Source organism: Electrona antarctica (genome assembly GCF_951216825.1).
Source record: "Electrona antarctica genome assembly, contig: scaffold_71, whole genome shotgun sequence".
NCBI classification, from domain to species: domain Eukaryota; kingdom Metazoa; phylum Chordata; class Actinopteri; order Myctophiformes; family Myctophidae; genus Electrona; species Electrona antarctica.
The window spans coordinates 442,890-461,200 of NW_027637292.1; the positions used below are offsets into that span (position 1 = coordinate 442,890).

General features: G+C 45.6%; 1 protein-coding gene across 1 annotated transcript in view; it reads left to right on the top strand.

Moving 5' to 3' along the window:
• The window catches only part of LOC306919017 (uncharacterized protein), a 193,311-nt gene that overhangs the window by 102,689 nt on the left and 72,311 nt on the right, over positions 1 to 18,311 (top strand). The window contains exons 46-55 of the mRNA XM_079531859.1: positions 801 to 973; positions 5,433 to 5,732; positions 6,978 to 7,270; positions 7,783 to 7,993; positions 10,638 to 11,438; positions 12,085 to 12,181; positions 12,282 to 12,363; positions 14,718 to 14,781; positions 15,098 to 15,190; positions 15,625 to 15,764. Coding sequence (XP_079387985.1) covers positions 801 to 973; positions 5,433 to 5,732; positions 6,978 to 7,270; positions 7,783 to 7,993; positions 10,638 to 11,438; positions 12,085 to 12,181; positions 12,282 to 12,363; positions 14,718 to 14,781; positions 15,098 to 15,190; positions 15,625 to 15,764 — 2,254 coding nt within the window. The remainder of the gene's footprint in view (positions 1 to 800; positions 974 to 5,432; positions 5,733 to 6,977; positions 7,271 to 7,782; positions 7,994 to 10,637; positions 11,439 to 12,084; positions 12,182 to 12,281; positions 12,364 to 14,717; positions 14,782 to 15,097; positions 15,191 to 15,624; positions 15,765 to 18,311) is intronic.

The following is an 18,311-nucleotide window of genomic DNA, read 5'->3' on the forward strand; positions in this document are numbered from 1 at the left end:
CGCCACTCGCTTGTAGGTCTGCTATTTTTGAAAAATCGAAGAACGACAGAAACATAGAAACATAGCTTTTTCAGAAAAATGTCAGGATGTAGAATACATTTTTAGAATCTGATCTCAGGTCAAAATGGGTTAAGTCTCTTAGCAATGAGATCACATGTTATATTCATAATGTAGGCGCAGTGTAGCTCTTGCTTGTGTTGTTTATTGATTTAATGTTTGTCTGTATGTATCTTGTTGCAATGGCGTTTGTCCCACAGACCAAATGGAACACACACAAAAATAAGTATTGTATTGTGTTTTTTATCCGTGACGCTTCTTAGATGAACATGATGTATCTTTTCTTCTTAGATGAACATGATGTATCTTTTCTTCTTAGATGAACATGATGTATCTTTTCTTCTTAGATGAACATGATGTATCTTTTCTTCTTAGATGAACATGATGTACCTTGCTTTTTTCTTGCTTGACATCTAATAAAATCAGATCAAATCAAATTAAATGTTGTGATGAATCTCCTCCTAACCTATAGGAGGAGATACAATACCGTTCATCACAACATTTAATTAGTTATGTTATACTTTAGCTATTGAAAAATAGCAGATCTACAAGCTCATAGCGCGCCACCGAGTGGCGCGCTATGAGCTTGTAGGTCTGCTATTTTTGAAAAATCGAAGAACGACTGACATAGAAACATAGCTTTTTAAGAAAACTGTCAGGATGTAGAAGACATTTTTAGAATCTGATCTCAGGTCAAAATGTGTTAAATGTTGTGCTGAACGGTGTTGTCTCTCCTGCTATAGGTTCAGCTATGCTGCAGGAGCTCCAGGGACTGGGGGTCTCCACCAGGACTGCCAGGCCCAGCAGACGCTGCCCGTCTCTGGGCTCGCTCTGCCAGACCTCCTCCCTGCCGGTCCAACCAGGAGGACCATGAGCGCTGGGGAGGCCGTCAGACCACATGCTGTCATGATGCCAGGTAGGTCAACCAATAGGAAGACAGAGGTGCTGTGAGGTCATGTGGGTCAACCAATAGGAGGACACACGGAGGGAGGGGCTGTGAGGTCATGTGGGTCAACCAATAGGAGGACAGAGGGGGGGAGGGGCTGTGAGGTCATGTGGGTCAACCAATAGGAGGACAGAGGGAGGGAGGGGCTGTGAGGTCATGTGGGTCAACCAATAGGAGGACAGAGGGAGGGAGGGGCTGTGAGGTCATGTTGGTCAACCAATAGGAGGACAGAGGGAGGGAGGGGCTGTGAGGTCATGTGGGTCAACCAATAGGAGGACAGAGGGAGGGAGGGGCTGTGAGGTCATGTGGGTCAACCAATAGGAGGGCAGAGGGAGTGGCTGTGAGGTCATGTGGGTCAACCAATAGGAGGACAGAGGGAGGGAGTGGCTGTGACGTCATGTGGGTCAACCAATATGAGGACAGAGGGAGGGAGGGGCTGTGAGGTCATGTGGGTCAACCAATAGGAGGACAGAGGGAGTGGCTGTGAGGTCATGTGGGTCAATACATCGTCATGGAGTAGAGAGCTACTGGAGCCCGACCAGTATTTTCTAGTTAACACGTTAAAACGCCCGGGGTTTTTTAATAACCCTGGGTTATTTAACCCATTAAATCAGAGGTTATTTAACCCATTAAATCAGAGGTTATTTAACCCATTAAATCAGAGGTTATTTAATCCATTAAATCAGAGGTTATTTAATCCATTAAATCAGAGGTTATTTAATCCATTAAATCAGAGGTTATTTAATCCATTAAATCAGAGGTTATTTAATCCATTAAATCAGGGGTTATTTAACCCATTAAATCAGAGGTTATTTAACCCATTAAATCAGGGGTTATTTAATCCATTAAATCAGAGGTTATTTATTCCATTAAATCAGAGGTTATTTAATCCATTAAATCAGAGGTTATTTAATCCATTAAATCAGAGGTTATTTAACCCATTAAATCAGAGGTTATTTAACCCATTAAATCAGAGGTTATTTAATCCATTAAATCAGAGGTTATTTAATCCATTAAATCAGAGGTTATTTAACCCATTAAATCAGAGGTTATTTAACCCATTAAATCAGAGGTTATTTAATCCATTAAATCAGAGGTTATTTAACCCATTAAATCAGAGGTTATTTAACCCATTAAATCAGAGGTTATTTAACCCATTAAATCAGAGGTTATTTAACCCATTAAATCAGAGGTTATTTAATCCATTAAATCAGGGGTTATTTAATCCATTAAATCAGGGGTTATTTAATCCATTAAATCAGAGGTTATTTAATCCATTAAATCAAAGGTTATTTAATCCATTAAATCAGGGGTTATTTAATCCATTAAATCAGAGGTTATTTAATCCATTAAATCAAAGGTTATTTAATCCATTAAATCAGAGGTTATTTAACCCATTAAATCAGAGGTTATTTAACCCATTAAATCAGAGGTTATTTAATCCATTAAATCAGAGGTTATTTAACCCATTAAATCAGAGGTTATTTAACCCATTAAATCAGAGGTTATTTAACCCATTAAATCAGAGGTTATTTAATCCATTAAATCAGAGGTTATTTAATCCATTAAATCAGAGGTTATTTAATCCATTAAATCAGAGGTTATTTAATCCATTAAATCAGAGGTTATTTAACCCATTAAATCAGAGGTTATTTAATCCATTAAATCAGAGGTTATTTAACCCATTAAATCAGAGGTTATTTAACCCATTAAATCAGAGGTTATTTAATCCATTAAATCAGAGGTTATTTAATCCATTAAATCAGAGGTTATTTAACCCATTAAATCAGAGGTTATTTAACCCATTAAATCAGAGGTTATTTAATCCATTAAATCAGAGGTTATTTAACCCATTAAATCAGAGGTTATTTAACCCATTAAATCAGAGGTTATTTAACCCATTAAATCAGAGGTTATTTAACCCATTAAATCAGAGGTTATTTAATCCATTAAATCAGGGGTTATTTAATCCATTAAATCAGGGGTTATTTAATCCATTAAATCAGAGGTTATTTAATCCATTAAATCAAAGGTTATTTAATCCATTAAATCAGGGGTTATTTAATCCATTAAATCAGAGGTTATTTAATCCATTAAATCAAAGGTTATTTAATCCATTAAATCAGAGGTTATTTAACCCATTAAATCAGAGGTTATTTATTCCATTAAATCAGAGGTTATTTATTCCATTAAATCAGAGGTTATTTAATCCATTAAATCAGGGGTTATTTAATCCATTAAATCAGAGGTTATTTAATCCATTAAATCAGAGGTTATTTAATCCATTAAATCAGAGGTTATTTAATCCATTAAATCAGAGGTTATTTAACCCATTAAATCAGAGGTTATTTAACCCATTAAATCAGGTTATTTAATCCATTAAATCAGAGGTTATTTATTCCATTAAATCAGAGGTTATTTATTCCATTAAATCAGAGGTTATTTATTCCATTAAATCAGAGGTTATTTAATCCATTAAATCAGGGGTTATTTAATCCATTAAATCAGAGGTTATTTAATCCATTAAATCAGAGGTTATTTAATCCATTAAATCAGAGGTTATTTAACCCATTAAATCAGGGGTTATTTAATCCATTAAATCAGAGGTTATTTAATCCATTAAATCAGAGGTTATTTAATCCATTAAATCAGAGGTTATTTAATCCATTAAATCAGGGGTTATTTAATCCATTAAATCAGAGGTTATTTAATCCATTAAATCAGAGGTTATTTAACCCATTAAATCAGAGGTTATTTAATCCATTAAATCAGAGGTTATTTAATCCATTAAATCAGAGGTTATTTAATCCATTAAATCAGAGGTTATTTAATCCATTAAATCAGAGGTTATTTAACCCATTAAATCAGAGGTTATTTAACCCATTAAATCAGAGGTTATTTAACCCATTAAATCAGAGGTTATTTAACCCATTAAATCAGAGGTTATTTAACCCATTAAATCAGAGGTTATTTAATCCATTAAATCAGAGCCCAGCCATTTATAGCAGCGGAGCACATTTAGCGACGCACCAGGCGCTATCCCGGATGTAGCTGAAGTAGCTAAATGTAGCCAAAACACTCCCGAGGCGATCGACAACAACGCAAGGTATGATTAATTCTACTAGCGACGGGACCGCGGTGGGACGTCTAACATAGCGACGGGTCCGCCGTGGGACGTCTAACACAGCGACGGGACCGCCGTGGGACGTCTAACACATCGACGGGACCGCCGTGGGACGTCTAACACAGCAAGGGGACCGCCGTGGGACGTCTAACACAGCGACGGGACCGTCGTGGGCCGTCTAACACAGCGACGGGACCGCCGTGGGCCGTCTAACACAGCGACGGGACCGCGGTGGGACGTCTAACACATAATCTTTTCTTAGAATTGGACGGAATGATTTAGATTAGATGTCCCGATACTGTATCGGTATCGGGAAAAGTATCGGATCGGCCCTTATTTGTCATCGGTATCGGCGAATATGCCAGTCTAACCACCAATCCGACACAGGGGTAAGGGGTTGACACTATGGCAGGTGAATAAAATGTGGAGTTTGCTGCACATTTGAGTGAGGAATCTGCTATAAACACAACACAAGATATAGCTATAAATACAACACCTGATCACGACACTGGTATCGGTATTCGGTATCGGTATCGGCTAACACAGAAATTGAGGTATCGGGATCCCTAATTTAGATCAAGAGTTATTCACGTTTTAAGATTTTTGGTCTCATCGGCTAAAATGGGGCGGGGGGGACATTTTCAATGACGTCCCACCGGGAAATAACATTGAATGTTGCCCAACAGGCGCTCCCAGCCTGTGGAGCGATGCAATCAGTTTTGATATCAGTAAATCTCCATCCTGAGCGTTACTAATTGATTGAACGGAGACCTCCGTCCTTGCCGCTCGGGGTGTTAACACGGAGTCCGCCAGAAACGAGGAACACGAGGGTTAAATTAGTACCCTCGCCCGCCAAACACCAGACTCTCGTGTTCCAGGGTTTACCTTCTTTAATCCATGTTTTGATCCGATTGTATCGTTAGCCACCGTTCGCTAACACAACACCAAGTAGGACAGTGGCCGCGGCCATTTTGAAAATGCGCGCGCATCCACCTCCATTCTAAGCCCTGCATTCAAAGCCCTGTATCTCAGAAACGACATTGAGTGGCAGTTTTTGGCCCAGACAAGCGTTTTCAACGGCCTGTAGCAGGCGCTATGATTCTCGCGGTTGGGTTTTTCCACCACCGACCGAGAGAACAACAACCGGTCAAGACATCACACACAGCAGTTTGTCACTAACATGCGATTACGGATATTTGGCTCTTCAAAATAAGTGTTACGCGGATAAAACACTGGCAGTACGCTATTAATTAATGGCGGCGGATTAAGAGTTAAAATTATATAATATTCTCCGTATGTCTCCAGGCCCCGCCCAGTCCTTCCTCCCTAGATCCATCCAGCCCCATTGCATCATGGGACAGCCGTTCATCGAGCTGCGACACCGAGCGCCGGACACGAGGCCACGCCTTCCTTTCCCCCAGCTCCTCCCCCTGCACCTGGACCCCGCCCACCGGCCACTCCCCCCGCTGGGAGTGGGCGTCGGCATGCACCCCATTGCCATGGGGGAGGGGCTAGAGGAGTTAGCGGATGACTCGGCCGTTAAAGACCTGGAAGACGTCGAGGTGAAAGACCTGGTGGACCTGAACCTCATGGACCCTGACGATGGTAATTATGGTAATTAGATCCACCTGACGATGGTAATTATGGTAATTATATTCACCTGACGATGATAATTTGATTCACCTGATGATGGTAATTATGGTAATTAGATCCACCTGACGATGGTAATTATGCTAATTAGATCCACCTGACGATGGTAATTATGGTAATTATATTCACCTGACGATGATAATTTGATTCACCTGATGATGGTAATTATGGTAATTAGATCCACCTGACGATGGTAATTATGGTAATTAGATCCACCTGACGATGGTAATTATGGTAATTATATTCACCTGAACCTAATGGACCCTGACGATGGTAATTATGGTAATTAGATCCACCTGACGATGGTAATTATGGTAATTAGATCCACCTGACGATGGTAATTATGGTAATTAGATCCACCTGACGATGGTAATTATGGTAATTATATTCACCTGACGATGGTAATTATGGTAATTAGATCCACCTGACGATGGTAATTATGGTAATTATATTCACCTGACGATGGTAATTATGGTAATTAGATCCACCTGACGATGGTAATTATATCCACCTGACGATGGTAATTATGGTAATTAGATCCACCTGATGATGGTAATTATGGTAATTAGATCCACCTGACGATGGTAATTATGGTAATTAGATTCACCTGACGATGGTAATTATATCCACCTGACGATGGTAATTATGGTAATTAGATCCACCTGATGATGGTAATTATGGTAATTAGATCCACCTGACGATGGTAATTATGGTAATTATATTCACCTGAACCTAATGGACCCTGACGATGGTAATTATGGTAATTATATTCACCTGGCGATGGTAATTATGTTAATTATATTCACCTGACGATGGTAATTATGGTAATTATGGTAATTCGATACACCTGACGATGGTAATTATATTCACCTGAACCTCATGGACCCTGACGATGGTAATTATGGTAATTAGATCCACCTGACAATGGTAATTATGGTAATTAGATCCACCTGACGATGGTAATTATGATAATTAGATCCACCTGACGATGGTAATTATGATAATTAGATCCACCTGACGATGGTAATTATGATAATTATATTCACATGAACCTTATGGACCCTGACAATGGTAATTATAATATTAAAAATAACTGTGCCATCGCGATAATCCATGAATGGATTGAATGTGACTTGTTTTTACCCAAATCCACCAGAAAGCAGAGAAAAGTGTGTTAAAAAATCCAATTGATCCCATCAGGTAAGGAGGATTTGGACCTGGGTCCTAACGACCTCCACCTGGACGACTTCCTGCTGTCGGGGAAGTTTGACCTGATCGCGTACGCCGACCCCGAGGGAGGGGAGGAGCTGGACCTGGGGGAGGGGCCGGAGGAGAGAGGCCACGCCCTCCAGGTGAAACAGGAAGCCAGGGAGTCGCCCGTGATCATTGAACACGGCCAGGCATACGTCAAGGCGGAGTCCCTCCCCCCCGCGATGCACGCCTCGCCGAGACTCCCTGCTGGCGTTGGAACCGGCAACCACCTCCTGAGCAAGGTAGCATGTCGGTCTGAATGCTGCCGTGCCCTTTAGCTTAGCGGATAACTTCTGAACAACATAGCCTTGGCCTTTAGCTTAGCGGCTAACTTATGACCAACATAGCCTTGGCCTTTAGCTTAGCGGCTAACATCTGACCAAGATAGCCTTGGCCTTTAGCTTAGCAGCTAAAATGGTAAATGGTGCATTTATATAGATTGTGCATCAATTCACCCATTCACACACACATTCATACAACGATGGCGGCGGAAACCATGCAAGGCACTAGCCAGCACATCAGGAGCAATTTGGGTTCAGTGTCTTGCTCAAGGACACTTCGACACTAACTCTGGGGGAGCCCGGGTTCGAACAGGCAACCTTGCAGTTACCATCCAGCCACTCTACCCCTGAGCCACCGCCGCCCGCTAACTTCTGACCAACATAGCCTTGGGCTTTAGTTAGAGTCAGGCGCGTGCGTGCGTGTGTGTGCTCGTGCGTGTGCACATTAAAACCCTTCTCTCCTCTCATCCCAGGACATTGCAGCAGCTGTCAGTCCTGCCCAGACACACCCACACAGAGCAGTCCTCCAATCAGAGCACAGATCACCCATCCAGTCAGATCACAGAACACCCATCCAATTGGATCACAGATCAGTGGTCCAGGTTCCAGGAGGACCATCAGTCATCCAATCGGATCACAGATCAGTCCTGATGTCTCACAGAGGACTGTCCTCCATGTCTGCAGGTAACTCTATCTCTCTCCCTCCATCCCTCCATCTCTCTACCTCCATCTCTCTACCTCCATCCCTCCATCTCTCTACCTCCATCCCTCTATCTCTCTCCCTCCATCCCTCCATCTCTCTACCTCCATCCCTCTATCTCTCTCCCTCCATCCCTCCATCTCTCTACCTCCATCTCTCTACCTCCATCCCTCCATCTCTCTACCTCCATCCCTCCATCTCTCTACCTCCATCCATCCATCTCTCTACCTCCATCCCTCCATCTCTCTACCTCCATCTCTCTATCTCTCTCCCTCCATCCCTCCATCTCTCTACCTCCATCTCTCTATCTCTCTCCCTCCATCCCTCCATCTCTCTACCTCCATCTCTCTATCTCTCTCCCTCCATCCCTCCATCTCTCTACCTCCATCCCTCTATCTCTCTCCCTCCATCCCTCCATCTCTCTACCTCCATCCCTCTATCTCTCTCCCTCCATCCCTCCATCTCTCTACCTCCATCCCTCTATCTCTCTCCCTCCATCCCTCCATCTCTCTACCTCCATCTCTCTACCTCCATCCCTCCATCTCTCTACCTCCATCCCTCCATCTCTCTACCTCCATCCATCCATCTCTCTACCTCCATCCCTCCATCTCTCTACCTCCATCTCTCTATCTCTCTCCCTCCATCCCTCCATCTCTCTACCTCCATCCCTCCATCTCTCTACCTCCATCCCTCCATTTCTCTCCCTCCATCCATCCATCTCTCTACCTCCATCCCTCCATCTCTCTACCTCCATCCCTCCATTTCTCTCCCTCCATCTCTCCATCTCTCTCCCTCCATCGCTCTACCTCCATCCCTCCATCCATCCATCTCTCTACCTCCATCCCTCCATTTCTCTCCCTCCATTCCTCCATCTCTCTCCCTCCATCCCTCTCCCTCATCCCTCTACCTCCATCCCTCCATCTCTCTACCTCCATCCCTCCATTTCTCTACCTCCATCTCTCTATCTCTCTCCCTCCATCCCTCCATCTCTCTACCTCCATCCCTCCATCTCTCTACCTCCATCCCTCCATTTCTCTCCCTCCATCCATCCATCTCTCTACCTCCATCCCTCCATCTCTCTACCTCCATCCCTCCATTTCTCTCCCTCCATCTCTCCATCTCTCTCCCTCCATCGCTCTACCTCCATCCCTCCATCCATCCATCTCTCTACCTCCATCCCTCCATTTCTCTCCCTCCATTCCTCCATCTCTCTCCCTCCATCCCTCTCCCTCATCCCTCTACCTCCATCCATCCATCTCTCTACCTCCATCCCTCCATTTCTCTCCCTCCATCTCTCCATCTCTCTACCTCCATCCCTCCATCTCTCTACCTCCATCCATCCATCTCTCTACCTCCATCCCTCCATCTCTCTACCTCCATCCCTCCATCCATCCATCTCTCTACCTCCATCCCTCCATTTCTCTCCCTCCATTCCTCCATCTCTCTCCCTCCATCCCTCTCCCTCATCCCTCTACCTCCATCCCTCCATCTCTCTACCTCCATCCCTCCATTTCTCTCCCTCCATCTCTCCATCTCTCTACCTCCATCCCTCCATCTCTCTACCTCCATCCATCCATCTCTCTACCTCCATCCCTCCATTTCTCTCCCTCCATCTCTCCATCTCTCTACCTCCATCCCTCCATCTCTCTACCTCCATCCATCCATCTCTCTACCTCCATCCCTCCATTTCTCTCCCTCCATTCCTCCATCTCTCTCCCTCCATCCCTCCATCTCTCTACCTCCATCCATCCATCTCTCTACCTCCATCCCTCCATCTCTCTCCCTCCATCCCTCCATCTCTCTACCTCCATCCATCCATCTCTCTACCTCCATCCCTCCATCTCTCTCCCTCCATCCCTCCATCTCTCTACCTCCATCCATCCATCTCTCTACCTCCATCCCTCCATCTCTCTCCCTCCATCCCTCCATCTCTCTACCTCCATCTCTCCATCTCTCTACCTCCATCCCTCCATCTCTCTCCCTCCATCCCTCCATCTCTCTCCCTCCATCCCTCCATCTCTCTACCTCCATCCATCCATCTCTCTACCTCCATCCCTCCTTCTCTCTACCTCCATCTCTCTACCTCCATCTCTCTACCTCCATCTCTCTACCTCCATCCATCCATCTCTCTCCCTCCATCCCTCCATCTCTCTCCCTCCATCACTCTACCTCCATCCCTCCATCCATCCATCTCTCTACCTCCATCCCTCCATCTCTCTCCCTCCATTCCTCCATCTCTCTCCCTCCATCTCTCTCCCTCCATCCCTCTCCCTCCATCCCTCTACCTCCATCCCTCCTTCTCTCTACCTCCATCCATCCATCTCTCTACTTATTTTCTTCCATCCCTCTGTCCTCAATGCATAAACAGGCTTCAGTTACGCCTTTTTTTATTTTTTTTTAGAACTTACTCAGTGAAATCCATGAATAAAGATCATACCAGTTAGCCAGAGTCTCAGTGGGCTGGGACATAAATGTGTAAGGAACTGAAAACTGTGTAACTGCAGCTGATGAAGCAGAACAACAGGTCAGATACAGAGGCTTTCTGACACACCTCTCTCTCACCCCCCACTCCCATCATCTCTCTCTCTCTCTCGCTCTCTCTCTCTCTCTCTCTCTCTCTCTCTCCAGGACAGCCATCTGTCTTCCAACAACAGCCAGGGAGAGGTTTCAGTCCATCGCCTCACCCCCTGTCTCACCCTCAACAGTCTCACCCCTCACCTCACCCCCAGTCTCACTCCTCGCCTCACCCTCAGCAGTCTCACCCCCAGCAGTCTCACCCTCAACAGTCTCACCCATCACTTCACCCTCAGTCTCACCCCCAGCAGTCTCACCCCCAGCAGTCTCACCCCTCGCATCACTCTCAGTCTCACCCCCAGCAGTCTCACCCCTCGCATCACTCTCACCCTCAGCAGTCTCACCCCCAGCAGTCTCACCCCTCGCATCACTCTCAGTCTCACCCCCAGCAGTCTCACCCCTCACATCACTCTCAGTCTCACCCCCAACAGTCGCACCCCCAGCAGTCTCACCCCTCGCATCACTCTCAGTCTCACCCTCAGCAGTCTCACCCCTCACCTCAGTCTCACCCCTCACCTCAGTCTCACCCTCAGCAGTCTCACCCTCAGCAGGCTCACCCCCAACAGTCTCACCCCCAACAGTGTCACCCCCAGCAGTCTCACCCCCAGCAGTCTCACCCCCAGCAGTCTCACCCCCAGTCCCCCCCTCAGCCGCTCCCTCCCCTGTCGTCCAGGCTGCTGCTCCTGGAGGAGCAGCCGCTACTCCTGCAGGATCTCCTGGACCAGGAGAGACACGAACAGCAGCAACACAAACACATGCAGGCCCTGATACGACACCCTGATAACGCCCTGATACGACACCCTGATAACGCCCTGATACGACACCCTGATAACACCCTGATACGACACCCTACAGGTAACATATAGACCCTGGTAACACCCTGATACGACACCCTACAGGTAACATATATGCCCTGGTAACACCCTGATACGACACCCTACAGGTAACATATATGCCCTGGTAACACCCTGATAAGACCCTGATGACACCCTGATAACTGGGGGACAGACTCCATCTCCCAGGGGTCTATAGGGCATTGTAACGGGGACAGACTCCATCTCCCAGAGGTCTATAGGGCATTGTAACAGGGACAGACTCCATCTCCCAGGGGTCTATAGGGCATTGTAACGGGGAAAGACTCCATCTCCCAGAGGTCTATAGGGCATTGTAACGGGGACAGACTCCATCTCCCAGAGGTCTATAGGGCATTGTAACAGGGACAGACTCCATCTCCCAGAGGTCTATAGGGCATTGTAACAGGGACAGACTCCATCTCCCAGAGGTCTATAGGGCATTGTAACGGAGATAGACTCCATCTCCCAGGGGTCTATAGGGCATTGTAACGGAGATATACTCCATCTCCCAGGGGTCTATAGGGCATTGTAACGGGGACAGACTCCCGTGTGTTACCGACAATAAGCCACTCCCGACCTACTTCGTAACACTTCAAATGGACATACTTCAATGACCATAAACACTGTCTGTCTGTCTGTCTGTCTAGATGACCCCATCATGAAAGCCAAGATGGTCGCCCTTCAGGGCATCAACAAGGTCGTGACCCAGAGTAACCTGGGGCTGAACCCCATGACCATCAATAGGTACGTACGCGCACGCCCGCATCACTTCCTGTGGCTTGGTGACATCACGTGCTGCTGCTGCACGCCCGTCACCACCTCACTTCCTGTGTCTGTGTTTCAGGTTCCAGGCGTCGTCGGAGGGCCTGAGACCCGAAGGCACCACGAGTACACACCAAGTACACAGCGGTACACAGCCGTGTGTGGTAAGTACACCATATAAGACGCAGTCGCCTCACAGCTAGAAGGTTGCGGGATCGATTCCCGCTTGTCATATCAGCGCCCATACCCTGGGTGGGGTTGGCGAAAGAACCTTTCTGTGAGGAGTTTGCATGTTCTCCCCGTGTCCCCTAGGGTAGGTACCCTCACATGTTCTCCCCGTGTCCCCTAGGGTAGGTACCCTCACATGTTCTCCCCGTGTCCCCTAGGGTAGGTACCCTCACATGTTATCCCCGTGTCCCCTAGGGTAGGTACCCTCACATGTTCTCCCCGTGTCCCCTAGGGTAGGTACCCTCACATGTTATCCCCGTGTCCCCTAGGGTAGGTACCCTCACATGTTCTCCCCGTGTCCCCTAGGGTAGGTACCCTCACATGTTCTCCCCGTGTCCCCTAGGGTAGGTACCCTCACATGTTCTCCCCGTGTCCCCTAGGGTAGGTACCCTCACATGTTCTCCCCGTGTCCCCTAGGGTAGGTACCCTCACATGTTCTCCCCGTGTCCCCTAGGGTAGGTACCCTCACATGTTCTCCCCGTGTCCCCTAGGGTAGGTACCCTCACATGTTCTCCCCGTGTCCCCTAGGGTAGGTACCCTCACATGTTCTCCCCGTGTCCCCTAGGGTAGGTACCCTCAAATGTTCTCCCCGTGGCCCCTAGGGTAGGTACCCTCACATGTTCTCCCCATGTCCCATAGGGTAGGTACCCTCACATGTTCTCCCCGTGTCCTCTGGGGTAGGTACCCTCACATGTTCTCCCTGTGTGTCCCCTAGGGTAGGTACCCTCACATGTTCTCCCCGTGTCCCTTAGGGTAGGTACCCTCACATGTTCTCCCCGTGTCCCCTAGGGTAGGTACCCTCACATGTTCTCCCCGTGTCCCCTAGGGTAGGTACCCTCACATGTTCTCCCCGTGTCCCCTAGGGTAGGTACCCTCACATGTTCTCCCCGTGTCCCTTAGGGTAGGTACCCTCAAATCTTCTCCCCGTGGCCCCTAGGGTAGGTACCCTCACAGGTTCTCCCTGTGTCCCCTAGGGTAGGTACCCTCACATGTTCTCCCCGTGTCCCCTCGGGTAGGTACCCTCACATGTTCTCCCCGTGTCCCCTAGGGTAGGTACCCTCACATGTTCTCCCCGTGTCCCCTAGGGTAGGTACCCTCACATGTTCTCCCCGTGTCCCCTAGGGTAGGTACCCTCACATGTTCTCCCCGTGTCCCCTAGGGTAGGTACCCTCACATGTTCTCCCCGTGTCCCCTAGGGTAGGTACCCTCACATGTTCTCCCCGTGTCCCCTAGGGTAGGTACCCTCACATGTTCTCCCCGTGTCCCCTAGGGTAGGTACCCTCACATGTTCTCCCCGTGTCCCCTAGGGTAGATACCCTCACATGTTCTCCCCGTGTCCCTTAGGGTAGGTACCCTCACATTTTCTCCCCGTGGCCCCTAGGGTAGGTACCCTCACATGTTCTCCCTGTGTCCCCTAGGGTAGGTACCCTCGCATGTTCTCCCCGTGTCCCTTAGGGTAGGTACCCTCACATGTTCTCCCCATTGCCCCTAGGGTAGGTACCCTCACATGTTCTCCCCGTGTTCCTTAGGGTAGGTACCCTCAAATGTTCTCCCCGTGGCCCCTAGGGTAGGTACCCTCACATGTTCTCCCTGTGTCCCCTAGGGTAGGTACCCTCACATGTTCTCCCCGTGTCCCCTAGGGTAGGTACCTTCACATGCTCTCCCCGTGTCCCCTAGGGTAGGTACCCTCACATGTTCTCCCCGTGTCCCCTAGGGTAGGTACCCTCACATGTTCTCCCCGTGGCCCCTAGGGTAGGTACCCTCACATGTTCTCCCCGTGTCCCCTAGGGTAGGTACCCTCACATGTTCTCCCCGTGGCCCCTAGGGTAGGTACCCTCACATGTTCTCCCCATGTCCCCTAGGGTAGGTACCCTCACATGTTCTCCCCGTGTCCTCTGGGGTAGGTACCCTCACATGTTCTCCCCGTGTGTCCCTCACACAAAACATGCAGTAATCCTGGTCTCTAAACTGCCTCCCCCTGATGGAGGGGAAAGGAACTGGTTGGAATAACGTGTTCCTTCAACGCGCTACGTCCAACCAGGGAAACTCCCCCCTGTCAGGTGTAAAGGAGCAACTTGGACACTCATGCATGAAGGAAGCATGAGTTCAAGTCTGTTGCTTTCCCCAGGTTGGCGGAGGGTGTGTAGAGCCCAGGATCACAATAGATAATTGACACAGGGGTGAAAAATGCGTTACAAAACTGTGGGATAGAAATTATATATAAAAAAAACATTAGTTAGTGTTACTACATAATCTCATTTATTATGAGATGTTTCCTGTTCGTTCTCAGGACGGGAAGTTGACTCCCCAGCTGACCAGACCCAACCCTCCTAACTTTGGATCAGGATTCAGGAGTGAGTAACACACACACACACGTGTGTGTGTGTGTGTGTGTGTGTGTGTGTGTGTGTGTGTGTGTGTGTGTGTGTGTGTGTGTGTGTGTGTGTGTGTGTGTGTGTGTGTGTGTGTGTGTGTGTGTGTGTGTGTGTGTGTGTGTGTGTGTGTGTGTGTGTGTGTGTGTGTGTGTGTGTGTGTGTGTGTGTGTGTGTGTGTGTGTGTGGTGTCACCCTAGCGTCATGAGCACCCATATTTCTGACAAGCCGTTGATGGCTGATTTCACCCACAACAGATACAGAGGCTTTCTGACACCTCTCTCTCTCTCTCTCTCAGATCCGACTGAGCGTACTCAGTACGAGTCGTGGTTAGGGGAGACCCAGCAGCTGTTAGCGCTGCAACAGCGCCTCCTGGAGGACCAGATTGCAGGTACATTATTTACTCTCGTCTCAATGCATAGTAAATATCATTAACATTATTTACTACCGTTGTCTCAAAGCATGGTAAATATCATTAACATTATTTACTACCGTTGTCTCAAAGCATGGTAAATATCATTAACATTATTTACTACCGTTGTCTCAAAGCATGGTAAATATCATTAACATTATTTACTATCGTTGTCTCAAAGCATGGTAAATATCATTAACATTATTTACTACCGTTGTCTCAAAGCATGGTAAATATCATTAACATTATTTACTATCGTTGTCTCAAAGCATGGTAAATATCATTAACATTAATTACTACCGTTGTCTCAAAGCATGGTAAATACCATTAACATTAATTCATACTTGTTTTATTCTCAGGGCACCGTACACATTATTCATAACCTTAATTAATAACTATTATTATAATATCAGGTCATCGTAAAGCCAAGAAGTCTCTTTCTGCGAAACAACGAACGGCCAAGAAGTCCGGAAGAAGTTTCTCTGAGGAAGACACCAACCAGCTTCTACACGTCTCCCAACAGCAGGGGGCGCTGCAGAAACAACTAGAGCAGGTACAGCACAGCAACTAGCCCATTTTGGGCGGGAACCCCTTTCGGTTCTTTTTAAAGCATTATGTTATACTTTAGCTATTGAAAAATAGCAGATCTACAAGCTCTTAGAACTTGTAGGTCTCATATTTTTGAAGGTTCAATGTTTGTGGTCTTTTTTTCACCCAGTGTAAATTATCTAATGTAATCCTGGGCTCTACACTCCCTCTGCCAACCTGGGGAGAGCAACGGACTGACCTCATGCTTCCTTCTATTCAACCTAAATGCTTAAATTTGAAATGATTAGACAAAAGTCAATTAACGATTTAACAAAGGCATTTGATTTGGTTGAACACCAACTACTTTCGGATATACTGTATGCATTTGGTTAGCGTTATGTTGGCTTAATACACGTTGCGTTAACACTTCAATGACCTTAACCTTAATACACGTTGCGTTAACACTTCAATGACCTTAACTTAATACACGTTGCGTTAACACTTCAATGACCTTAACTTAATACACGTTGCGTTAACACTTCAATGACCTTAACCTTAATACACGTTGCGTTAACACTTCAATGACCTTAACTTAATACACGTTGCGTTAACACTTAATACACGTTGCGCTAACACTTAATACACGTTGCGTTAACACTTCAATGACCTTAACTTAATACACGTTGCGTTAACACTTCAATGACCTTAACTTAATACACGTTGCGTTAACACTTCAATGACCTTAACTTAATACACGTTGCGTTAACACTTCAATGACCTTAACTTAATACACGTTGCGTTAACACTTCAATGACCTTAACTTAATACACGTTGCGTTAACACTTCAATGACCTTAACTTAATACACGTTGCGTTAACACTTCAATGACCTTAACTTAATACACGTTGCGTTAACACTTCAATGACCTTAACTTAATACACGTTGCGTTAACACTTCAATGACCTTAACTTAATACACGTTGCGTTAACACTTCAATGACCTTAACCTTAATACACGTTGCGTTAACACTTCAATGACCTTAACTTAATACACGTTGCGTTAACACTTAATACACGTTGCGCTAACACTTAATACACGTTGCGTTAACACTTCAATGACCTTAACTTAATACACGTTGCGTTAACACTTCAATGACCTTAACTTAATACACGTTGCGTTAACACTTCAATGACCTTAACTTAATACACGTTGCGTTAACACTTCAATGACCTTAACTTAATACACGTTGCGTTAACACTTCAATGACCTTAACTTAATACACGTTGCGTTAACACTTCAATGACCTTAACTTAATACACGTTGCGTTAACACTTCAATGACCTTAACTTAATACACGTTGCGTTAACACTTCAATGACCTTAACTTAATACACGTTGCGTTAACACTTCAATGACCTTAACTTAATACACGTTGCGTTAACACTTCAATGACCTTAACTTAATACACGTTGCGTTAACACTTCAATGACCTTAACTTAATACACGTTGCGTTAACACTTCAATGACCTTAACTTAATACACGTTGCGTTAACACTTTAATGACCTTAACTTAATACACGTTGCGTTAACACTTCAATGACCTTAACTTAATACACGTTGCGTTAACACTTCAATGACCTTAACTTAATACACGTTGCGTTAACACTTCAATGACCTTAACTTAATACACGTTGCGTTAACACTTCAATGACCTTAACTTGACCTTAACCTTAATACACGTTGCGTTAACACTTCAATGACCTTAACTTAATGACCTTAACTTAATACACGTTGCGTTAACACTTCAATGACCTTAACTTAATACACGTTGCGTTAACACTTCAATGACCTTAACTTAATATACGTTGCGTTAACACTTTAATGACCTTAACTTAATACACGTTGCGTTAACACTTCAATGACCTTAACTTAATACACGTTGCGTTAACACTTCAATGACCTTAACTTAATACACGTTGCGTTAACACTTCAATGACCTTAACTTAATACACGTTGCGTTAACACTTCAATGACCTTAACTTAATACACGTTGCGTTAACACTTCAATGACCTTAACTTAATACACGTTGCGTTAACACTTCAATGACCTTAACTTAATACACGTTGCGTTAACACTTCAATGACCTTAACTTAATACACGTTGCGTTAACACTTCAATGACCTTAACTTAATGACCTTAACTTAATACACGTTGCGTTAACACTTCAATGACCTTAACTTGACCTTAACCTTAATACACGTTGCGTTAACACTTCAATGACCTTAACTTGACCTTAACCTTAATACACGTTGCGTTAACACTTCAATGACCTTAACTTAATACACGTTGCGTTAACACTTCAATGACCTTAACTTAATACACGTTGCGTTAACACTTCAATGACCTTAACTTAATACACGTTGCGTTAACACTTCAATGACCTTAACTTGACCTTAACCTTAATACACGTTGCGTTAACACTTCAATGACCTTAACTTAATACACGTTGCGTTAACACTTCAATGACCTTAACTTAATACACGTTGCGTTAACACTTCAATGACCTTAACTT